Raw genomic sequence first — 25,412 nt, forward strand, 5'->3', positions numbered from 1 at the left:
TTTTAAGTACAAATAATTTGAATTTATTAATAGGAAATTATACTTTTTTTGTGCACAAATGTCCACGGTAAGACATTCCAAAAAATCGTTTTGAAAAGGCAGAAAGAGGGATGCGGCTTTTTGAGCCACCAAGTGACTTCTAGGAACAGGTTTGTCTCTCATTGAAACCACAATTTTTTTTAATTTAATTTATTAATTTAAAGTTAATTATTAATAGTTGAGTAATGCATACTAGTTTGAATAACGAATAATTGTTATTATTTTATTTAATTATAATTTACTTATAATTATAGCATTAATTCTAATTATAGAATTGCCTTTGAATTATTAAATTCCTTGATTTTTAATCGTTTTTTATTTTTTTATTTTTATTGATTTTTTTTTTTTTACGTTTATATAAATAATATTTAAATAGAGAGGCAGTAACATTTGACACGAAGTGGTGTGGAAAGTGCTGGACTATATGTTCTGCCGATTTAAATTTGGGGAGAAAGTGCTGCTGTAAATATTCCGATGATTAAGCTGTGTTTGTGTGGAAAGTGCCGCTGTGAATGTTCCGCTGAGTGAATGATGGCGTGCCTGCTGGAGGCCCCTTTACGCATCAGCGTGTTATCCGTGAGTCTCTTTGATTATACCAATTAAAACCTCGCGTTTTCACTTCAGGATCACTCAGATATACACTAGACACATTAGATAGACTTTAGCGAGTGATCTTAAATTAAACGGTCTGGGGGTTTTTATAAGTGCTTGTGTGTTTATGTGGCTAACAGCAGATCTGGATGTGCTCAGAGCTGTCAAATCAAAGTTATATTTAGTTTTCAGTCTATATTTAGAGCTGGGGCTCCAAAAACAAAAACAAACCTGCTTGATATTCTCTGATGTAGTGGTTAAATGATGATCTGATGGGCAAATGTGGTGGTAACGCCCCCCTTTTGACAGCCCTGTAGTTCTGTCCTGTCCTGTATGTTTTGACACATGTTGATCTACCCTCACTGTGGTGCTACCCAAGTACAGTATTAGATGTTAATACACTGGTAATGTGATGTATAGTATGTTACTGAATGATTAACAATTTCATCTGCCCCAGTATTTACATTGATACTTTAAATGGTAATGTGCTCCTCTGATCTAATCAAACCAGTAGAGTGATATTGGTAAAGCTTTAACCCTTTGTTATGTTATAAAGTAGAAATGCTTTTTTCAGAAATGTTAACTGTTAGTAAATGAACACTGTTTCTGTTCAGAAGTCAGATTTGATCATCTGATTTATTGCATTTATTCATGTTTTACACCTGAGGTCTCTGACACCCCAAACAAAAGTTTTTTTTTTTTTATTCACTATTTTTTATCAGCATGAAGCTTTCTTTATTATCATTATGACACTGTTTATTACTTAATGACATATAAAATAACTCAAATATTGTGTTTTGAAGTGTAAAAGGAGCTTGAACTTTTTCAGACCACAAACTGAACATGAGGACTAAGGTGTAAAGATGCTATGTGCATTTATTTATTTTTCAGATTTTAAAACTATCTAAATTATAATTTATAAAAATAATTTCACATGCCTCTTAATATTTGTGATTGTAGCTGTGCTTCTCTATAAGCTTGCATCTGTTACTATATTAAAGGCACAATATTTTTGGATTAAAATATCCAAAAACCACTAGAACAATGTTATATATTTTGTTGACTTGAGTACTTACATTATCCCAAATGTTTCTAACAATGTTTAAATCCATAGAGATCAGCAATTTTAACCAGTGTAATGGCCCGTGTCATTGCGTCGCCTGTCAGTGACGTCATAGCTTACTGCAATGTGCTAGTAGAGAGACGTTTAACATAACTTTCAACACATTCAATTGTATTTTAGTATGCGTTACCCCACAGTTTTAATTAGTCAAATAAAATGACCTGCTGTATGAGTAGTAATCAAATGTAACTGTAACAAATTTCAAGTTCAGGGAAGGAGGAGGCGGGAACTGGCAACGGTAAACATAACTTTAATTGTAAAATAGACATAAACAACAAAACGAAAGGAACGTCAGTGGCCGACTACAGCATATGAGCATAATTAAAGCCCAAAAACTTCTCCAAGGGACTCGAGACCGGTGTGTTGGGCAGGTGTCTCTCATTAGCATTCGCTCCACCGGCCTTGTTCCACTCCCAAAGCTCTCGGCTTCACCCTACTTCATGTCACAGTAACATTAATAAATACATTATCTCATCCATGAACATGATTTCTGCTTGAGTCTCGTCGGATTGCTTTCCATCAGCTGTGGAGGTGAAGACGACAACTCCCATGATTCCACACTTATTCACGGCATCATCAAGCTACGCCTTTGTTATTGTTTTGAATAAGCGACCTCTAGCGGCGAATATTACATACTCTGCCTTTAACTTTCCTGCATCATAGTGAGAATCACCAATGAAACAAGATGAGTTTAGCACTGCATAGAGATCTTATTTCAGTAAATGTCAAATAAATTAATTGTTTATTTAAGTAATGACCTCTAGAATGACAGCTACATAATTCTTTAGGACTATAATGTAATACTGTAATGTAATAATGATCTCAAATCATTCAAATGCATTGTTGAAGTCTGTTTGAAATTTGTGTTTGCACAGGTTATATACATTGAATCACTTTTTAATATGTTGCAGGTCAATTTGGCCAATTTATATTTTTGAGTTGTCAGAAATACTGGTTAACCTATGATGTCTTTCCTGATTTTTTTTTTTTTTTTTCTGAATTTTTATGGTCATGAAAATGCCTGCAAAGTATCAACACTCTGATGTGTTGTGGAATGTGTGTAGAAAATTTATATTACTATTATGATCTTTGCACGTATTTCATTGTTAGAGGCAGCTGCACAGACCCTGCATATATATATATAGACACAGACACACACACAGTGGGTATAGAAAATGATCACCCCCCCTTTAAAATAATCAAGTTTTGTTGCTTTGCAGCCTGAAATGCAGCAGATTTTCCTCATCCTATTTTGCCCCATCCATTTTTCTTTCTATCCTGACAAGTGCTCCAGTCCCTGCTGCATAGAAACACCTCCATAACAGGATATTACCACCTCCATGTTTTACTGTAGGAATGGTGTTATTTGGATGGTGAGCTGTATTGGATTTCCACCAGACATATCGTTTGGTGTTGAGGCCAGATAATTAAATTTTAGTCTCATCTGACCAATACACCTTTTTCCACATGGCCTCAGAATCTTCAAGGTGTGTTTTGGCAAAGCTCAGACGTGACTGCATGTGGCCTTTCTTGAGGACTGGCTTTTTTCTTGCAACCTTCCCAAACAAGCCACATTTGTGGAGAATTTGTGATATTGTTGTCACATGCACACAATGAGCACTCTTTGTCATAAATTCCTGCAACTGCTTCAGAGTTGCTGTAGGCCTCTTGGTAACCTCTTTGACCAGTTTCCTCCTGGCTCTTTCATCCAGTTTGGAGCAACGTCCTGATTCAGGGAGGGTCTGTGTTGCACCAAATACCTTCCACTCCTTAATAATAGATTTAATTGTGCTTCTAGGCATTGATAAAGCATTTGAAATGTTTTTGTATCTATCTCCTGACTTGTGCCTGTCCACAACTTTTGTTTGCTTTAGTTGCACTACCAAAGACTAAAATGCTCCAGGAAAGCTCTTTTCAAAATGACCACATCTGATCACAGTTGAAAGTCAAATGACTTTGTGTGCCATTGAGAAGGTGTTTAGCTACACCTGATTGAGTTTACAAGTCATTTTTAGGAGGGGGTGATCCTTTTTCCAACTCAGTGATTCTGGTTTTTAATTTTTAATTTTTTTCTGACATGTTGGTGTTATATCTTTCACTTGGATGTTAAGTTGTAAAGCATAAATACAGCTGGATAAAACAAAACTGTGTCGGTCTTCATTTCAGGCTGCACAGCAACAAAATGTGATTATTTTAAAGGGGGGTGAATCTTTTCTATACCCACTGTATGTATATATATATATATATATATTGAACCCATTATTTTGGTGTTGCTAGTGCCATGCTAGAGAAAACACACAGAAGAAGTGTTTTTCCACACTTCTTCTGTTTAAAGTGTTAAAAGAAAAAAAAGTATAACATTTTTTAAAAAATGTAATAAATAAATAATTAAATAAAAGTTACAATATTGTTTATAATCACAGGGGGAAAAAAATATAGTTTTAAACATGTTCTCCTGTTTATTTATTTATTTATTTATTTATTTATTTTTTATCTTTCATAGTGTGATTTTTGGTGTATTGTATTGAATCCATTTCGGGTCAAGTTCTCCATAAAAATTGTTCTCAGATCTTGAGCATAATACAAGAGTTAAAATCAATGTGAAATTCTATAGTTCATCTGTCAGTGTGATGTTTTGAAGCATGAAATGACATTTACAGCAGTGCAAGCTGATTGCATAGATTCTTTGGTGTGTTTGGGGTGACCATCATTCCCACAGAGCATCATTCCCACTTTTCTCTGGCCTGAAATTGCCGTCTCTACACGAGTGAGCTGCAAGCAGGTCTCTGCTCTCCTTCTAGAGACTTCCACCAACAGCCGGCGACTGTAAGGATAAACAGACTGATGTATTGTGACCCTGTGAGCCGGAGAGGTGGCTATGGGGCGAGAATGAGGGTGTTGTGATGCCTCAGACGGGATGAGTTTGCTAAATCATCTTTGTGCTGTTGTTTGTCACTATGCAGGAAGTCACAGCCACGAGTCGCCACTATGTTGACCGGCTTTTCGACCCTGACCCACAGAACGTGCTGCAGGGAGTCATGTGAGTATGCAACCATATGTCTTTCCTGTGCGTGAGCGATCTGATCTGTTACAGTTCACCGTGCTATCTTTTCTGAGAGCTAAAGATGAGGTTGTCACCATCGGAGGTTGTTTTTAGTCCTTAGGGAGCAAAAGTTTTTTTTGTTTGTTTCATGTAAAACGTTGTGAGGTGCTGTACTTGCGTGTTTATGTGAGTGCGCCTGGGTAGCTGCAACTTGGGTCTCTTCATCTTTATTTTTAACTCCAGCTCTGGTTACTGTTAGCTTGACGTTTCTCGACTGCCATCGCCATACTTTTCCACAGATATAAATGCTCCATCAGAGCAGACATCAACCTATATTTTAAAGTAGCTTTTATTTTTATAATTTCAGTTTTAATTTTCATTTATGTTTTAGTACATTTATGTGCTTTTGTCATGTTTTTTTTTTTTTTTTTTTCAGTTGTAGTTTTAGTAATTAACTTATTTCAGTTAGTTGCCAAGGTTTCTCTCCCTTTTGTATTTCCTGACAAAAGCTTTTTAGTGATAATGCAACAAAATGAAGAGCAAATGATGCACATTAGGTTTGTAATTGATGCTCTATCTTTGTATCTATTATGACTTTATGGTGCCATTCATGTGCACTCAACTCTCAAATTAATCATTTCGATATGACTTCAATGCTGCATGAGATTATTTTGACTATGTGGTTACATTTGTTAATCATTTGAATTTGAGCAATAATCCTTGCCAAAATATTCACTCATTCACTTGTTTTTTTAAAAAAATATATATAAAGTGACAGGCTTGCGTGATCAATCCTCTCATCATTCTTAGTAGCAGAACAATATTGATAAAATGCATCGATAATGTGCATATCATTGTCTTTCATTTTTGTGCAAAAAGAAATATGACATTTTTTACTGCATCTCCGTTTTATTCAGACCAGAATCACTTTGTGTCACAATTACAATGCCCATACTTGTGAAGTTGAAACTTTACAGGAGAACTTGAATGTGGCTACATTACCTGTACATGCTGTAAGTGAACTGAATGAGACACGAGATGTCTGCTGGGAGGGTGTTACTGTTTGCTCTATCATTATCAGCTTCTATAATCCTCAGATCATTCAAATACACGCTAACTGAATATGTAGGCATTTGATGTCCATCAAAGACATCAGTGTCCTCTACTTCAGTGTTGTTTTAAACAACATGTATCCAATTCTTGTGTAATTATTATACATGCAGTTTCCATTTTAATTGAAAGACAACATGTAATATTTGTACAAATTGCTAAAAAAAATATTAAAAATGGTCAAATCTATTTTATTCATACACTACCATTAAGACGTTTGGGGTTGTAAGATTTTTTTAATGTATTGAAAGAAGTTTCTAATGCTCACCAAAGCTGCAAATTTGATTTAAAAAAAAATACAGGAAAACAGCAATATTGTTAAATGTTATTACAATTTTAAAATACCAGTTTTTATTTCTATAGGAAACTTTTTTTTTTTTTTTTTGGCAATGTTGAAAAACAGTTTTGCTGCTTAATGTTTTTGTGGAAACCATGATATATTTTAACAGCATTTACAAATAAAAATATTTTGTAACAATGTAAAGGTCTTTACTGTCACTTTTGATCAATTTAATGCATTCTTGCAGAAAAAAAAAGGTTTTAATTTCTTTAAAAAAAAGAAAAAAAAAGAAAATCTGATTCACCCTAAACTTTTGAACAGTAGTATATATACATTTTAAACGTTGATGTCAGCAACCCCAATACAACTTTTTCCCCCTGGCTTGTGGTTCATCTGAGCAACAGCACCCTCAAACTATTGAGAACTTCAGTTAATGTTTGTTTTGTTTGTTTGTTTGTTTGTTTGTTTTTTGCTATGCTCTCAAAGTTATGTGTTTTGTGCATTTCTGTATTGACAGTGACATGAAGAATGCTGTCATTGGAAACAACAAACAGAAGGCCAACCTGATTGTGCTAGGAGCCGTGCCAAGGTAGGTTCACCACTTTTCCACCAATAGCACTACAGTTTTGACACATTCAATAAAACCGAAGCATCATAGCTTTAGCTACTTTATCCAGTTTTACTTGTCTGTGTGATTATAGCTGAAATTTACAGTGTGGTCCAAAAGTCTGAGATTAGATTCAAAATCTTGTGTAAATCTGTAAATAAACAGATCTAAAAAATCTAAAAAGTTCTAGAGTTTTGAGAAATTTCACATCACCATGAAATCAAAATTGACAATTCCTTTTTTCATAGAATATTGCAGTATTTATTATAAAAGATTTATCTGTGCACATCATTATTATTATTTTTTTTTTTAATTCATGTGCCATTGTTATGAAAAATAACTTATCCTTCCTCTTGCAATGGCATCTCTTCTATTCTCTGATAATGTGTTTACTGGCATGAGGGCGGGACAGCCTGTCACTCACGAGATCACAACAATAGCAAACCACAACCATCCCAATGGACAAAAAAATCAAGTCCCGTCCTACATTTTTTTTCTTGTTCGAGAAGCTGTTTCACTCTGATATACGTCACAATAGGGAAAAAAAAAATACTGTTTCAACTTCCGTTGCATGAAGACTTTAAGACAATCTCAATTATGATCTAGTGTGACAGCCCTTTAAAGTCGTCACGAAACAGAAGTTGCGATAGTCTTTTCTTCCATATTTTAATGTATATTCAAGTGAAATGCCTTCTCGAAGAAGAAAAAAATCTAGGACATGGCTTGATTTTGTCCACTGGGACAATCTGGGTGAATCTTGGATCATTGTGGTTTGCTATTGATCTCATGTGAGTGACAGGTTGTCCTGCCCTCACGCCAGTAAACATGTCAACAGAAGAGAGAAGAGATGCTGCAAGAGGAATTGAACATGATTTGAAAAAAATAATAATGTGCATGCATGGATAAATCATTTATAATAAATGCCGCAATATTTCATAAAAAACAAGAGTTGTCCATTTTGATTTCATGGCGACTTTAAGATACAAAAAGCTGTTCTATATTGATTTTTCAACTTTTGATGTTTTATATGCTAATCACTGACTCTAATGGTGTTGTTGATGATGATGATGATGACGAGGTTGTGTGTGTGTTTGTTTGTGTGTGTGTGTGTGTGTGTGTGTGTGTGTGTGTGTGTGTGTAGACTCCTGTATCTTCTCCAGCAGAGCTCCTCCAGTCTGGAGCTGAGGACTGAATGTGCGGTCGTGTTGGGCAGTCTGGCCATGGGCACCGAGAACAACATCAAGTCCCTGGTGGACTGTCACATCATCCCAGCCCTGCTGCAAGGTTCTTGCTCTTTCTCCCCTCTGTCTTTTTCTGTCTTGAAATCTATTCTGATTTCTGCTATATATTTTTATTTGGAAAGTGTTTTGTGATTCTGCAGGTCTCTTGTGTTCTGATCTGATCTTCATTGAGGCATGTCTGCGCTGTTTAAGAACTGTTTTCATCAGTCCAGTCACCCCAGTGCAGCTGCTCTACACAGTAAGACGACTTGCATGTTTCCCGTTCTGAAATTACATATGTACATGCATAAACAGAAGTGTGATCAACATGTTTTTATTTGCTTCAGGACCCTACTGTGATCCCCCACCTCATGTCATTGCTGAGTCGGTCACAGCACACACAGGAATACATCACGCAAATCTTCGCCCACTGCTGCAAGGTAACACACACAACTCTGTGCATCACACAGTAAATATGCATTTACTGCATATATATTGCATTTATTGGCCTACATTTTCTTTTGTCTCTTTTGAAAACTGTGTTGAATAACGTGTGTCTCCAGACTCCAGAACATCAGACGGTGTTGTTCAACCACGGTGCCATCCAGAACATTGCTCCACTGCTCATCTCTCCCTCCTATAAGGTACAAAAAAGAACAGAATTTCCATTATTTTTTATGCATGTTGGTGTATTTGTAAGGGATAATCCATGGCTAGCAGTGCTTTAAATGATTTTAAATGAGAGGCAAAGAACCGCCCGACGTGAAGCGTTCAAATAGTTTAAATCAGACACAGAGATAAAGTAGTGCGGTAAGGTTTCATTTATTTGATTGAATTATAACATTTATTTGGATGAATCAGCCTATCGAGAGAGAGAGAGAGAGAGAGAGAGAGAGAGAGAGAGAGATGTGCATGTGAATTATCTGGGTGTGTGTTGCGTCTCTCTACTAGCAATAAAGCTGTGAGTTTAATTACTTCAAAAACAACAATGTTACAACCTCCTTGCTAAGTAATATAATATAGCAATTCAGTAGTGAAGTTAAATTTTTTTAATAAAAGTCACGGGACAGCATTGACAACAAGCTTCTGTTTCTGTGTGCGCATAGTGCGATCTCTGATTTCTGTGTGAGCTTCAATGAAAGCTGTGCATTAATACAGAACGGTGATTAAACTGACTTGGAACTACCTGTGCATTAAATGGTTTTATTGCACACCTTCCACCATCAGAATCGAGTATTCAGACAGACCATGATATAATGATTAGTAATGTTTTACTCTCTCCGCAGGTACGGATGCAGGCGTTAAAGTGTTTCTCAGTCTTGGCCTATGAGAACGCTCAGGTCTCCATGACACTGGTGAATGGTGAGCAAGAGCCTCTTCCCGTGTGATAGCAATTTGTGATAGCGTTTTTGCCTTCCAAAAAACTCACTACATCTCTGTTACCATGGAAATCATTTCAAGCAGAGTTGTGATTGTTTTACTAGCAAGTGGAGGCTAGCTGTTTAACATGATCTATTATTAGAAAGCTACTACACTAGACTCCTGTTGAAATGTTTGCGATCAGTAAGATTTGTTTTTTGATAGAAATTAATACTTTTATTCAGCAAGGATGCATTCGATCAAATGTGATAGTTTTACATTGTTACAAAAGATTTTTACTTCAAATAAATTCTGTTATTTTGAACTTTCCATTCATCAAAGAATACTGAAAAAATGTGTCATGTTTTCCACAAAAAAATTAAGCAGCACAACTGTTTTCAACATTGATAAAAAGAAATATTTCTTGAGCAACAAAACCTGCATATTAGAATGATTTTTGAAGGATCATGTGCAGCTGCTGAAATTTCAGCTTTGACATCACAGGAATAAATTACATTTTAAAGTATATCAAAATAGAAAATAGTTATTTTAAATTGTAATAATATTTCTCAAAATCACTGTTTCACTGTTTTTGATCAATTAAATGCACCTTAGTGAACAGAAGAGACTTCTTTCAAAAACATTAAAACATCTTACTGACCCCAAACTTTTGAATGATAGTGTACCTTAAAGGGTTGGTTCACCCAAAAAAATTAAAATTCTGTCATTAATTACTCCCCCTTATGTTGTCCCAAACCTGTAAGACCTTCATTTATTTTCAGAACACAAATTAAGATATTTTTGATAAAATCTGAATGCTCAGAGTGGCCTGCATTTACAGCAAGTTAATGTACACTTTCAATGTCCAGAAAGCTACTAAAGACATATTTAAAACAGTTCATGTGACTACAGTGGTTCAACCTTAATGTTATGAAGCAACGAGAATACTTTTTGTGCGCAAAAAATCCCCAAAATAACGACTTTATTCAACAATATCTAGTGATGGCCGATTTCAAAACATTGCTTCATGAAGCTTCGAAGCTTTATGAATCTTTTGTTTTAAATCAGTGGTTTGGAGCGTGAAAGTCACATGATTTCAGTAAACGAGGCTTCGTTACGTAATAAATGTTTTGAAATTTCAATAGTTCACGTGACTTTGGCAGTTTGATACACGCTCCGAACCACTGATTCATAAATCACTAGATATTGTTGAATAAAGTCGTAATTTTGTTTTTTTGGCGCACAAAAAGTATTCTTGTCGCTTCATAACATTAGGGTTGAACCACTGTAGTCACATGATAAATATATATCTTTAGTACCCTTCTGGGCATTTGAAAGTGTAAATTAATTTGCTGTCATTGCAGGCCTCACTGAGCCATCGGATTTTATCAAAAATATCATAATTTGTGTTCCGAAGATGAACGAAGGATTTACAGGTTTGGAACGACATGAGGGTGAGTAATTAATGACAGAATTTTCATTTTTCGGGGAACTAACCCTTTAAGGCAAGCTCACACTACTCGACTTTTGGCTGGAGTTTGCTGTCGCAGACAGATTTCCAAGGTGAGCACCACAACATTTCTGGTAGTCTTACAGTCCTGTAGTGTGAGCTTGCCCTTAGTTTATAGTGTAGTGTTAGAGCCTGAAAATCATCAGCAGTGCTTTCTCATAAGAAAAAAAAACAAAAAAAAACACTGATGACATTATTTGCGATGCTTTTTTTTTTCCCCTTTGAATTAGATGTTGTGATTATGTTTGGTTCAGGGCTTTATTTAGGTTCCTTGTATGTCTATAGAAAAAAATCATAAATTAATACTTCAGCCTTCTAAAAATCATATGAATTTGTTGCATGTGTTTCTCAGTGCTTGTAGATGGTGAGCAGCTCTCTCAGGTTTTTGTTAGAATGATGCAAAGGGACAAACCCATCGAAATGCAGCTTACAGCCGCCAAATGGTGAGAATCTCATCTTGTAGGTTATTTGTGAAAATACTTGTGTAATCCCTTCAGCTTTTACACACTCATGCTCTTTCTCTCTCAGTTTAACATACATGTGTCGAGCAGGAGCCATCAGGACAGACGACAGCTGTATTGTACTAAAGGTACCTTCAAAAAGCATCTACATTTATGTGATGAATACAGATGTGTAACCACTGAGAGTGCATGGGAACTAGTTGTGCGTGTGTGTGGACAGACTCTGCCGTGCCTGGTCCGAATGTGCAGTAAAGAGCGGTTACTGGAGGAGAGGGTGGAGGGAGCTGAGACGCTGGCCTACCTGATGGAGCCGGACATAGAACTACAGCGGATTGCCAGCGTCACTGACCACCTCGTGTCTATGTTGGCTGACTACTTTAAATACCCGAGCTCTGTCAGCGCCATCACTGATATTAAAAGGGTAATTTCACACACACTTACACATATACATGCTTTTAAATTAGGACATACCAGAGACTTCTGTTGTTTTTATATAAAGCTAAGTATGAAGATTCCAATAGCAGGTGTATTTAGGTACATTTTGATTTTCCGATAAAATGTAGACTCAGTTTAACTGATCGTCTGTCTTCCTGTAGTTGGACCATGACTTGAAACATGCACATGAGCTCCGACAAGCAGCTTTTAAACTCTATGCTTCACTGGGCTCCAATGACGAGGACATCAGGAAAAAGGTGAGATACCATGGGAGGCTTCTTGTCATGAATGTACTACCAAAATGGATATATTATATTATATTATATTATATTATATTATAAATTAGTTCCTGTCCTTGATTCTGATTGGTCAACAGCTGTGTTTTATTCATGATAAAATGACTGCTTCACCCAGCGGTTCTGTGTATCACTACACAACACCCTTAGCAACCACTCTTAGCAACGTAAACTGTATGTTCACAATTGATATTGTTTATTGCAGCTTACTGTATTATGTAGAAGAGTGTTGTGACAAAAAGATCGAGTGAGTGAGTTTATTACCTGCATTCAGATTTAGCATTTTCCTTCAGGTCAGTCCTATGTTCATAATAAAACATCTGTTTAAATGTCCGATGTATTATCTTATCTTATTATCAATGTCCTTTTAACAGTTAAGGGGTTTTCCCGTGACTGACAGTGCTAGTCAAAGCAGTTGCGTCTTGTTCTGTGTTCACAACAATTCAGTCTTTTCAATGTAAAAGTCTTCGCTACTGACTGACACACTCATAAAAACAGTCCTTGCCGCCATCTAATGGCGTAATAATGTAACTTCTGTTGCTGTTCACAGTCAGGGACTATTTTTTTGGGCTGAAGGAAGGCTTTTGGTGAAAGTGTAATTCATGAAAGTTGCATTGATACATATTTTTGGCTTTAATATTTGTATTGTGTGGTAACCGTTTTATAAAAGCAAGAAGGTACTCAAGGCTAGTGCTGTATCGTGAATAAGTCATGGTTGAAGGGGTTGCAGGCACTCTGCTTCATGTCGTGCCTAACAATGGCCTTCAGCCGTGACTTATTTATGATACAGCACAGCCTCTCGTACCTTATTGCTTACATAATATAATATAATATAATATAATATAATATAATATAATATAATATGTTATATTATATTTCCTAATTAATTTCCATTAATTTCCGACTACAGATTACAGAGACGGAAAACATGATGGACAGGATTGTTAGCGGCTTATCAGAATCTAGTATCAAAGTACGATTAGCAGCAGTCAGGTATGATGCACCTTTTCTCTTAACTGTTTTCTATCAAAAAAAAATTAGGAGAACCAAAGGTCCATTGTACACTACCATTCAAAAGTTTGGGGTCAGTAAGATGAACTTTATATTCATCAAAATTAAAAAAAAAAAAAAAAAAAAAAAAAAAAGTATCAAGGTTTAAACAAAAATATTTAGCAGCACAACTGTTTTCAACATTGATAATCATAAGAAGCACCAAATCAGCATATTAGAATGATTTCTGAAGGATCATGTGACACTAAAGACTGGAGTAATAATGCAGAAAATTCAGCTTTGGAATAAATTACATTTTAAAATATTTTAAATAGAAAAAAGTTATTTTAAATTGTAATAAAATTTTACCATATTACTATTTTTACTGGAATTTTGTTCAAATAAATGCAGCTTTGGTGAGCATAAGAGACTTCTTTCAAAAACATTTTTAAAAAATTCTTACCGACCCCAAACATTTGAACAGTTGTAACGGCACAACAACTGGATATATAAAGAATTCAAAGAATAAAATAAAGAAAAGAGGTTTTAGTTTCTCTTCTTTCATTCAAATTTCTTCCAGATGTTTGCACAGTTTATCACGATCTGTACAACAGCTAAGGACGAGTTTTCACGATCATGCAGTATGGAAGCCACTAATGAAGGTATGATATTCAGATGATGTTGAGTTATAACTGAACGCTATTCAAACACTAACTGAATGCACATTTGTTTTTGAGGGTAGTTATTACAGAACGCACCAGACGAGGTGCTGGTCATGGCCTCTTCAACACTATGCAACCTGCTGCTGGAGTTTTCACCCAGCAAAGAGGTAAAGTACACACTCTCTGTTGGGCTAAGTAATTATTAGCGTTGCTTGCTAAGGCAGATTTCTAAAAAAACACTCAGAGATCTATAGTAATATATTTGTTTATTGGTTTGTTTAATTTTTATAATTTAATAAAAGAAAAATATTTTAATCAGTCACATTTTCTCCGAGAATTATTAGGTGTCTCTATTATAAGTGGCCCTATTATGCTATTTTAAAGGTTCCTAATTCTGTTTTGGAGGTATCAAATGTCAAAAAACACTTATTTTCTCATAATATACATTACACATCACCATATTTTTCAATGATTCTCAAACAACTCGTCAGAAGATTCACAGTCTCTCTTAACCCCGCCTTTCCAAGAGTCTACTCTGCTCTGATTGGCCAGATGGCCCAGTCTGTTGTGATTGTTCTACCGTTTACAGTGCATGTCAGAAACGAAACGTCCATTACCATAACTGAATTTCAGCTCTGGAGGCTTCCTAAAGCTCAGCGATTGAACACATTGTAACGATGGCGTTGATTTTACCATTTCCAAACGTGAGTCCGATGATGAAACATTGTAAGAACTAGTTATTCAACCTGAGCCTCTATCGCAAGGACGACTTGAGCAGGACGTTTCCCAGTGATAAGCTATTTAGTTTGTCGTACATTATGAGATGTTGCAACTGTCACACTTACAGGTTGTGATTCTGAGGAGCAAGTTGGTCCAAATAAAGTGGGTACTGTCCCATCTTTAATGGTGTTTTGTAAATCCCATTTAGACCTCACAGAGATTTGAGAAGCAATCGTTAGGGTTGCTGTGGCAATTTTAACCACTGACTCTTCACATCCTTATCCTTTGGAAGTGAGAATTTTCTTTTGCAGAGCAGAAAACAGCGTCTTCTCGACATGTATACACAACACGAACCAGCTCAGCGTTTGAGGGCGGGTCAAAGTAGACGTTGTTCGCAGGCAGCCAACGAAGTCCATAGGCTGGCATTATGCAAATGTGTTACCGCGTTACGTATGCAGGTCACGGAAGTGAGACTGGAATTCCTGACGACTCGTTCAGGCGGTTCAGAATCGATTCTTTCTTTTGCGAGACAATAACTTTATTTATCTTGCACTTTCGACTTTGCAGACCATTTACATTCACAGCTATATTACACAAAATATTTGAAAAAGCATAATAGGGGCACTTTAACAGAAGACAGTAGAAAAACATTGTTGCTAATACTATTTAGTTACTTTGTCATAATTTAAAACTAGAATTTTTCCGTTAAATTGAGAGTTGTTCAAAGTGCCACTGGGCTTTGAGTGTAACTGTGGATGTGTTTGTTCACAGCCGATCTTAGAGTCTGGGGTTATTGAGTTACTATGCAGCCTAACACAAAGTGACAGTCCAGCTCTGAGGGTCAACGGCATCTGGGCTCTCATGGTAAGACCAGCTGACTTCGGTCCTCACCAAAGGTTCAGTATGAAAACAGTATGTGTCATCAGAAACTGTAATGTGTGTTTGTGCAGAACATGGCCTTCCAAGCAGATCAGAAAGTGAAGGTGGAGATAGTTAAAGCTCTGGGCACAGAACAGCTCTTTAGACTACTGTCTGATCCTGATACCAATGTGCTCATGAAAACGTTGGGGCTGCTTCGAAACCTGCTCTCCACCCGGCCGGTAACACTCATATATATAAATGCATACTTGCTCTGATATATTCTCAGTGTCTAACAAGATTATGGAATTTCTGAAACACACACACAAACACACACTAATTGTCTTTCCCTGTCTTTGGTAGCATATAGACCAGATCATGAGCTCACATGGGAAGCAGATAATGCAAGCGGTCACGCTTATCCTGGAGGGAGAGCACAGCATAGAGGTCAAAGAGCAGGTGAGTTACACAAACACACTGTACAATTTATAATAGTCCTTTACGACTGTTGCTTGTCAGACTGTACAAACTGTGGGATCTCAGTTATTAAAGTCATTAAAGCAATAGTTCACCCAAAAATTAAATTTTTGTCTTCATTTACTCACCCTCAAGTTATTCCAAACCTGTACTATATGACTTTCTTTCTTCTGTTGAACACAAAAGAAGATTTTTTGAAGAATGTTGGTAACGAGACTGCCATTGACTTCCATAGTAGGAAAAAGAAATACTATGGAAGTCAATGGCTACCATCAACTGTCTGGTTACCAACATTCTTCAGAATATCTTTTGTGTTCAACAGAAAAAAGAAAGTCATACAGTACAGGTTTGGAACAACTTGAGGGAGAGTAAATTATGACAAAATTGTCATTTTTGGGTGAATTATCCCTTTAAAACGCGTTGAAAATGGAAGCACACAAGAAGACTCGTCCGGAGGTCTACATCAATCCTTGACTTGTTCAGTGAAGTCAGCTGCACTTACATGCGGAATAGAAATGGTGGCTAGCAACAAAATCACTAGCGTTAATTTTGATCATGGCTTCTCTTGAAAAAGAAACTGGAAAAAAAAAAAAAAAAAGATTGATTGATTTTACTGTCATCGTAGAAGTTATACTACTACAGGACTGTGCATCAAATCATCTGACACTGACAGAATTTCTTCAGAGGTAAAATTTGAACACACTTGTCATTAATCGGTTGTCAGTGAACTAACAATCAATGACTTTTGGCCTAAGATCCAAGGAATCTTTTAGCATTCACAAAATGTGTCTCAGATGGCCAAATCGTGGCCAAAATTGTACAGTGTGAACCCAACTTAAGAAGAGTGAGATTAGACACAGAGATGACAATGTGCTCGCTGGGTCTTACAGAATCTGAGTAGTAAGTCTCTCAAGCAAGTATTATATTCTAGGCATTGTTAAAGGAATGTTCCTGGTTTTATACAAGATAATGTTTAAGTTTATTCAGGGTGTCTACAAAAATCCTTAAAGTGTTAGTCTTAAATTCACTTTTCAAAATGTAAAGCTATTCATTTTAAATGCCATAAAGTTTATTGTTATTGTAAAATTATTATTGTTATTAAAATACTCGTATTTTTACAGTACAATAGTATTACTATAGTAATATTTCTTTATTGGTTTGTTTAATTTTTCTAATTTAATAAAAGAAAAATATTTTAATCACTCACCACATTTTCTCTGAGAATTATTAAAGTGCCCGTATTATGTTATTTTAAAGGTTCCTAATTTAGTTTTGGAGGTCTCCTACAACAGGTTTACATGCATCAAAGGTCAAAAAAACACTTATTTTCTCATAATATACATTGCACATCACCACATTTTTCAGTGATTCTCGAAACAACTCCTCAGAAGAGTAGATATCTCTAAATCCCTCCTTTCCTAGAGGCTACTCTGCTTTGATTGGTCAGATGACCCAGTCTGTTGTGATTGGTCTACTGCTTACAGCGTGTGTCAGAAACGAAACGCCCGTTTCCATAACTGAATTTCAGCTCCGCAGCTTCCTAAAGCTCAGTGATTGAATACACAGTAAAGACAGTAATGATGGCGTCAATTTTACCATATCAATCTGAGCGCGAGTCCGATGATGAATTATTGGAAGAACTAGTTATTTAAGCCAAACCTCTATCGCAAGGACGACTCGAGCAGGACGTTTCTCAGTGATACGCTACTCAGTTTGACGTTCATCATGAGATGTTGCAACTGTAATTCCTCACCATCAGCATTAACAAGTGTATGCCCATCAACAAACCAATGTGTATATTTCTAATTTATTGCGGTGCACATGTGGAAACAACCGCTCTTTTTTTATTTATTTATTTTTTTTAAAGAATACTTTTATTCAGCAAGGATGTCAAATTCGTCAAAAGTAGCAGTAAAGACATTAAAAATGTCACAAAAGATTTCTGTTTCAAATCAATGCTGTTTGACTGAACTTTCTATTCATCAAAGAATCTTGAAAAAAAAAAATGTAACATGGTTTCAACAAAAATATTAGGCATCATAACTGTTTTCAACATTAAGTGTTTCTTGAGAATTCTTGAATTTTTATTTAATTTTTTTTTAACCTTTGTCACCAACCATAATCATTATTCATAGTTATGAATGGTGCTATCAATGACCTAATATGATTAGTTTTTTTTTTTTTTTTAATTTACAAGTTTAAAAGGTTATAAAAAGTCTTCTATTTCATTCCACACATGTAGATACCCTGCTTTTGAACCTGAAACTTTTGTTTAGGAGCATCGATTTTTAATAAAGAAGTCTAAAGGTGATTATTAAGTCTCCAAAGTTGATGCTTAACAATGCCTTTGGCATCTTTTGCAGACATTGTGCATATTGGCCAACATTGCTGACGGAAACACTGCCAAGGAACTCATTATGACCAATGACGACATGCTCCAAAAAATTAAATATTACATGGTCAGTGTATTGTCATTAGCTCATCTGATTTCTCAGTCGTGGCCTTTGTTTTCAATGCTTTCAATGTCACACTACTGTTTTTCTGTTCTTTTTAGCGTTTTTTATTCTTAATCGCTTGCCTTAGTCTCCTTGTACTGTTGTTTGTTTCCCCCTTGTCACTGTCCTTTGCTCCTGCCCCTTCTTTTCTTTCTCCAGCTGGATAATTCATTTGCTTCTCTTCTCTATGATTCAGGGTCACTCCAATGTGAAACTGCAGCTGGCTGCCACCTTCTGCATCTCTAACCTCATCTGGAATGAGGAGGATGGTGAGGAGCTCATGACACATGGTTTGTGGAGGCGTGGAAGGCTCAGATCAGAGCTTGAGTTTTGTTATTGAAATTACAAACAAAATTAAAAGCATTTTAATATAATAAAAGAGAATAACAACAGAGCAGCATTGGAAATAAATTTTGTAAAGATTTACTTGTTGTTTATTCATATCTGAGTTAAATAGGATTCTTTGTATATTGTCAATAATACAAGTTTCTGTTTTTCTGCTTCCTCCAGGTTCACAAGAGAGACAAGACAAGCTAAGGGAGATGGGCTTTGTTGATATCTTACACAAACTCACCCAGGCGTCAGATCCCAACCTCTGTGACAGGTGATGGACAGACTGGTGGTAGTTGTTTCATCTGTTGTACAGTCAAACCAAAAATTATTCAGGCATTTTTGATATTTCTGATATATTTTTACTAGTGGGTGCAGGACACTATAGTTCATTTATGTAAGTGAGGATAGCAAAATAAAGTAAACTGTGACATATTATACCCAAACATTCTTCATACAGTGGACTACCAGTAAAACTGATAAAAATTTGGGACCAAAAATTATTCAGACACTTTGACCTGACCATGTTTTGCTTAAGTGTTATCTGACATAATTAAGATGAATTTTTTTTGACACAGTTTAACTCTTGTCATATTTTATTACCATTTTTTAAACTACAGTGAATAAACTGTATTGATGAATGAAATGTTCAAGGTGTCTGAATAAATTTTGGTTTGACTTTATTTTTTTGTCATGATAATGATGTGACTGTTCACATCTCTCTCTCTCTCTGTCAGGGCAAAAACGGCGATGCAGCAGTATCTGGCATGACCTCGAAGGAAGGCACGCTACAGACTCACTAACAATCTCTAGGAGGATCACATCTCCTGTGTTTTTGTTTTAGATTCGAGTTTTTTTTGCTCTTCCTTTTTGTTTTGTTGCACAAGACACCTTTTGTTGTGGAGACCCCGAACAGCTTCGTAAATCAGAGACACCGTTGCCAGGGGGCCACAGCACATTTTGGGCTTTCAGCTACGTTGGCTTATGATGTTTTCTGCTGAACTCTTGGAACTATTTTTTTTGTTTTTGTTGTTTGTTTGTTTTTGGACTTAATGTGAAGGAAAAAGTTCCTCAAAGTGTGTTGCAGCGCCACCTAGTGGATTGAGGCTTTGATGCTTTGGACTCCCTTTGGAGAAAGCTGACTGACCTCTCAGTGCTACGCTTATAGGATCTTAGTCTCCTCATTTTTGGTTTGCTGACTTACTATTGATGATATTATTATAACAATAATTATTATTATTATTTTAATTGGGACTTTGACACAAAGTTAAAAAAGACTGCTTGTTTTTGTTCTTTTTTGTGGATACATACCTCGTAAATATATATAAATATAAATATATAAATATATTTTTTGGATTTTTAATTTACCCTTTCAGGTTGTTTTTTCCCTTTGTATTTTCCTCTCTGTAATATAGGCTAATGTGGGTATATCTGGAGAGGCAGCATGTTGGGTCATATACCGAGACATTTCGTAGAAACCATCCAACCCCAAATAGAAGGTGAAACTTTGTTTGCTCTTTCCACAGTTTCTTCGTTTTCTCATTTTCACTCCCTTTATCTTTACGCGAATCGGTCTCCTCATAACTCCCTCTTTTTGAAGCTCTATAGTGAATGTTTCCACTCAAATATATGCAGGCCTCTGCCATGGAGCAGCCCACTGGTTTGTGTGTTTTTTCCGGGGTCGGGAAGGGCTTTTTAGCACAGAAGATGAGGCCTAGCAATTATCACATGCTTCAGAAATGTTGGACCTTGGTGCTCATGTGGGAAAAACCAGTTTGAATCCCTTATTTTCTGAGGGAAAAAAAAAAAAAAAAAAAGTCCTTTTCCTGCCTAAAAAAGAAGAAAAACCCGAAACAAACCAAATATATTTCATATATTATTACTCAAGTATTTAGTTTAATTTTGTGAATTCTTTTGAGAAAGTTTTTAAAGGAGCACAGAAGTCTTTATTCTTAGAAAACATCACCTTTAGTTTTATTATCCTGGTAAGTGTCTCTTGTAAAGCTCGTTACAGTTAATAAAATACATCTGGACCCCTGTTTGCCTTGGGCGTGCCGCCCATCCCCTCCCCCCCATATATGCAGGCACATTCCTCATGCAAATTAATTGGACATGCAGGAAACCCCAGACCCCAAAGTCCATCAAAGCTCCTACTATCCATATTCAGACCCCCTGACCTAGGTACAGAAAATAGAAACCAAAGTATTCTATTGTGTTATAAACAACGTGACCCTTCCCTATTCAAGCAAGTACACGTTAGTCAGGGAGGACAGATGGCGCGCACGTGCCATGGGTCCTCAGTAAACTGATAAAAACGAGATGATGTCCATCTGGTTCCAAGAATGGTGCTAAATTATACAGCAACTATTGGAAAGAAATAACACTGGCTGCTCGGTTTAAGCCAGTCTGTTGCTGGTCATCAGATATCAGAGATGCTGAGGTGATCTTCTTTACTGAAATCCATAATCACACGGTTGTGAGAAACTAATTCAATTTGAGGTGTTTCTGCTTCCATGGGCACCAGCTGCAAGAATCATCTGTGAGGTTCCTCATGGGAGTCTGTTCTTATCAAGATAGCAGGTAGATAAATACATACATACATAAAATCATTAAATAAATAGATCAGTGAAATAAAAGTGCAGTGCTTTCTACTGTGATACGACCAATAGCTTTGGAGAAGTATTGTGAACACTGAAAATTGGGGAGCGCTATAGGATTTTTTTCGTATATATATTTTATGAGAAGGCACGCTGGCAGGATGGCTAAAGCTGTGTGTATAGGTTTATTTCAGTTCATTAGGTGCCATGCCAAGCTCTCAGGACCCTGCATGGGCTGTCCAGCATATGGCAAGCCGTCCCCTGTCATAGTCTGACAACAAAATATATTTACTGTTTCACATGTTACAATGACGCAGTTTCACCTATTTGATCTGTTTGTCTAAGTCCTTTTTGTGGGATTGCGATGATTGTCTTTTGTATGCCTGTTTTGGTTTTTATTTTTATATATTTTTAAAGGAGATAGGAGTAACTTGGGCAATAGAACATGACTTGTTTGGCTACTATACTGTGTGCTACAGCGCTTGTGGTTGTTTGCTGGGTCATAAATGAACACTTGCCAAGTGCAAATATAAGTAAACTGGCTTTGGGGAAAGTCAATGAAATGACCAGATGGCTGGTAATTCTGTTAGCAATTTTAACATGCATGATTTGAATTACAATGTAAGAATGATAGTTTGAGCTTGTTTTTTTAAAACATGAGTGAAGGAATCCAATTACAAGTGAGAAATTGAACTTTTAACTAAATGGGAAATATACCATCAAAAGTTTTTTATTTTTATTTTTTTTATTTCCGTAGCTCCAGAAATGAGGTGGCACATTTGTGACATTCATACCACTGAAATGAATCCAAATGAACAAGAAAGTCAAGATGTTTTTTTTGTTGTTGTTGTTGTTGTTTTGTTTTGTTTTTGAGGGGATGGGTGACGTTTCAAGAGTTTGGCTTAATTGCGATACCGTGAGCGACGTAATGTCCTGTGCTGATTGCTCCAACTATACAAGGGACTAATGGCTAAATAAATCCATTGTGATAGGGAAAATATATATATATATATAGAATTTTTAAGTAAGTGATGAAAAATATATTTTCATGGCTGGTAAAAAAAAAAAATTTCTAGCAGGAATTAATTACCACATGAATTGTCCTAATTTATATATGCAGGTGTTGCACACATAAATTTGGAGCCTTGTTGTATACATGTGTGTATGAGGGAAGTACAGTATTACACTTTCTGCTTACTCCAGATCATACTTGTTTTGACTGAATATAATGAAGAAATCTATAAACTGACCAAATTTGATCATTTTCCAGAAGTGGAGGACAGGCATTTCCCCAGGTCTCCATTCTGACTAAATATGCAACTCCTAGTTCTGGCTAGTGAATGTGTTAACTGTCCTATGACAGTCTGGAGGAAACAAACGAATTATGGAAAATGGGACAGCTTCATTCATTTACCAAGTCTGAAAATTTAAATATGAACTTGATTCATAAGGTGGCTAATTCGTAAAGTAAAAACATTTTGATAATACAGAGATAAGAAACACCACCTGACAATTTCTGTATTCTGTGCATGATTAGTGCACAGCCATGCAAGTTTATCAGTGCACTTTCACTTATGCTATTCTCATAGCAAGGTATCTATTACCGCAGCGGGATTCTCGCAGTTCTGGTCACCATGCTCTGTGATGATTATAATGCCTGTGAAGGCCCTATGAAGCCTTTAGAAGAAAAACTTCATGAAGTTGTGCTCAGAGGAGAGTGACTGGCTGGTATCAAGTACTGAGGTGCTCCTTAGTGGTGAGTGGCTCACCACAGTGGCTCTGTTTCAAATCATAGTGAGCTGCCTCACTGTATGCTGTCTACATAGGCAGATGCCTTTCTAAGGCAGAAATCTAACCAAAAATTAGGCTAATCTCATAAATGATTTTTCATGGGGAGCATCTCTCCTTGCTGAAAAACAGCTTGTCTCTCAGCCTGACCAGCTGACAAGTGCTCAAAACCCTTCTAAAACCATCAAAACAAACTAGCCTAACCGCTTTAGAGACTTTGATGTTATCATGTTGCTAAGCTAATGCTAAATGCTGACTCAATTCTCTAAGCACAAAAATATGTAGTATACAGTATTAGGCTAAACATTTTTAGTATATAATTAGATGGAATTTTCATTGTTAAAGTTCTGTTAGCATTAGCTTAGCAGCATGTTAAAATTGGACTGTATTGGAGTCAACTGTGAAAAAATGTGTGTTCCTGCCATGTATGAATTACCATAATTACGGGATGTCTACATAAAAAGCACTCAAATCCTCAAGCCTGATAATTACAACATTTACGGAATTTTCTGAGAGCTCCAACTTGTACCACCTGACCGCTGCAACATCATGCAGAAACAATCAAAATGCCAGCGGCTTCAGCAGTAAAATGTAGTTAATGCAGTTATTTCGTTTTTTTTTTTTTTTTATAATCCTTGTAATTACCTATTGTTAATGTCTTAATAATGCAATAATAATCTGAAAATAAACAAAAAGGCATACAATAGTTTAGTGTAACTATCTAAAGTCCTGCTAATTAAACTTTAAGCAATTACATAATGACTGTTACTTGTATTGTAGATTTGTACTCAGATTGAACATTTATTTTGGCGTTAATAATATTGCTTGTAGAAATACATAATTTAGAGTCTGAGGACATGAATAGCTCCAAGTAGAACGTCCATGTTGTCATCTCGCAAGTACAGTATTTACATAATGACATGAACTCTTGTGTGGTTTTGTGTTATGTAACAAGTGGGATAATCCTGGATGAAACTTTTCACTGATCCACAGTGCGTTCTAATATGTCTTATCAATGATGCATAGCTACACACAATGGTGACTTAGATTTTGGCTAAAAATCTTATAAGAATGCCCAAAAATGCTGCCTAGCTAGGCAGCTCACTATGATTTGGAACAGATCCACAATTTGTCCAATTACAAGTGTTGTCCTGAAGGAACAGCAATCATTATTGTCTGTTACTCAGAATGTAGGTGTGTTGGGTTAATTGCTGTTGGCCCAGTTCACCACTCCATTATTTGCTAAGTCAACTAGTTGTAGTATTCATCTTTCAGTCACTCACAGTGGCGGTCCCTCTTCATCTATGAAGCTGATATGCTCTGTGGAAGGCCTCCCTTCTGCTGCCCACTCTTGCATCTCAAACTCTAACTGAGGAGGTCCTGACCTGGGGTTCTGCGGGGACCAGGAAGTGCCAAAAGAGGCCTGGGTTTCTGGCATGGAGTCCAGGGAGCAGGGCAAGGGTGGGGAGGTGTGTGGGCAAGAAGGAGGAGTGCACGACAGTGGCTGGATCCGAGGAGCAGTGTCAATGGAGGAAGGGGACAAGGGAAATGGGTTGATCCCCAGCCTGTGGTCGCCAGGGGAGTTATTGATCGAGGGTGGTGCAGAGCAATGAGAGGGTGGTGGAGGCGGGGTGTCTTGCGAGGGGGGTCTAGGTAGCAAACCTCTGCTGTGACTGGCAGGTCGATGAGGCCCCTGGCAGGGAGAGCAGGAAGTAGACTGGGAGCGGAAAGAAGGAAGCGAGGAAGAAAAGGTTAGAGATGGAGATGGGGGGTGACTGGCCTGCGGTGGCTGGGTCGGAGCTGCCTGGCCACCTGGTCCCTCTGTTTGGGCTGTCACTGGAGAAAGGAGGACTGGCAAGGAAGGTCCCCTTAAACAGCCTGCCGGAGACACCTGAGCATGTGCTTGGTGTCTCTGTGATGGGCTTGTGGGTATGAGGCAGCTGGGCAAGCCAATGCTTCCAGTTTCTGCGCTGTCCAATAGTAAGCATCCAGGCCTGAGTGGTGCGGACAGTGGAGCTGTGGGCGAAGGAGCTGGTGGTGTGGATATTGTTGGACTGCTGCTACTGCTGGTAGACGGAGGTATTGTTGGACTCATGGCTGTTAGGAGGGGTTGAGATCCAATGACAAGCAAGGGCCGGAGGAGACGTGTCATTTCCTGTAGCTCTTTGCTCAGCTGAGAGACTTGCTGGGATAGACTAGTCATCTGTGAATGAGATTAATGGGATGTAAACTATGGAAAAGACAGTTTTGGCTACAAAATCTGATTGGATGTTCATTCAAAGCTGACCTTCTTCAGGTCTCTGACTCGAACTCAAACTACTCAGGCCTAGACTCTGATTTGAATGAGCTGTTCTCTACTAGCTGTGCAAACATTTTAAACATATTTAATGTTATTTTGATTCAATGTGCTTGATTCAGTTA

The 25,412-nt window shown here is 36.9% G+C and overlaps 2 protein-coding genes across 6 annotated transcripts in view; one reads left to right on the forward strand and one right to left on the reverse strand.

Annotated features, from left to right (window-relative positions):
* Positions 1-479: 479 nt before the first annotated feature.
* Positions 480-19,953, forward strand: armc8 (armadillo repeat containing 8). 5 transcript variants are annotated; one of them, XM_051906198.1, is made up of 23 exons: positions 583-615; positions 4,473-4,579; positions 4,717-4,793; positions 6,704-6,775; positions 7,935-8,077; positions 8,157-8,272; positions 8,361-8,453; positions 8,577-8,657; positions 9,300-9,375; positions 11,235-11,325; positions 11,411-11,471; positions 11,564-11,764; positions 11,940-12,035; positions 12,985-13,067; positions 13,645-13,726; positions 13,807-13,893; positions 15,218-15,310; positions 15,397-15,546; positions 15,668-15,763; positions 18,145-18,240; positions 18,473-18,566; positions 18,787-18,880; positions 19,344-19,953. In XM_051906198.1, the coding sequence occupies exons 4-23, from the start codon at positions 6,708-6,710 to the stop codon at positions 19,375-19,377; spliced, it is 1,935 nt and encodes a 644-aa protein (XP_051762158.1). In that variant the 5' UTR covers positions 583-615; positions 4,473-4,579; positions 4,717-4,793; positions 6,704-6,707; the 3' UTR covers positions 19,378-19,953. The 5 variants fall into 5 exon arrangements, with proteins under 5 accessions (XP_051762154.1, XP_051762156.1, XP_051762155.1 ...); XM_051906194.1 differs by lacking the exon at positions 4,473-4,579 and having other exon boundaries at positions 480-615; XM_051906196.1 differs by lacking the exon at positions 4,473-4,579 and having other exon boundaries at positions 480-615; positions 18,473-18,545.
* The window catches only part of kcnh3 (potassium voltage-gated channel, subfamily H (eag-related), member 3), a 125,049-nt gene continuing 119,198 nt past the window's right edge, over positions 19,562-25,412 (reverse strand). The window contains exon 15 of the mRNA XM_051906193.1: positions 19,562-25,194. Coding sequence (XP_051762153.1) covers positions 24,271-25,194 — 924 coding nt within the window. The 3' untranslated portion in view covers positions 19,562-24,270. The remainder of the gene's footprint in view (positions 25,195-25,412) is intronic.

Source organism: Ctenopharyngodon idella, chromosome 9 (assembly GCF_019924925.1).
Source record: "Ctenopharyngodon idella isolate HZGC_01 chromosome 9, HZGC01, whole genome shotgun sequence".
NCBI classification, from domain to species: domain Eukaryota; kingdom Metazoa; phylum Chordata; class Actinopteri; order Cypriniformes; family Xenocyprididae; genus Ctenopharyngodon; species Ctenopharyngodon idella.

Coding starts and splice junctions, on each gene's coding strand:
- armc8 (XM_051906194.1), top strand. CDS start 568: ATGATGGCGTGCCTGCTGGAGGCCCCTTTACGCATCAGCGTGTTATCC. Junction 11,326..11,410: donor CAGCTTACAGCCGCCAAATG/GTGAGAATCTCA, acceptor TTTCTCTCTCAG/TTTAACATACATGTGTCGAG. Junction 11,765..11,939: donor CCATCACTGATATTAAAAGG/GTAATTTCACAC, acceptor GTCTTCCTGTAG/TTGGACCATGACTTGAAACA.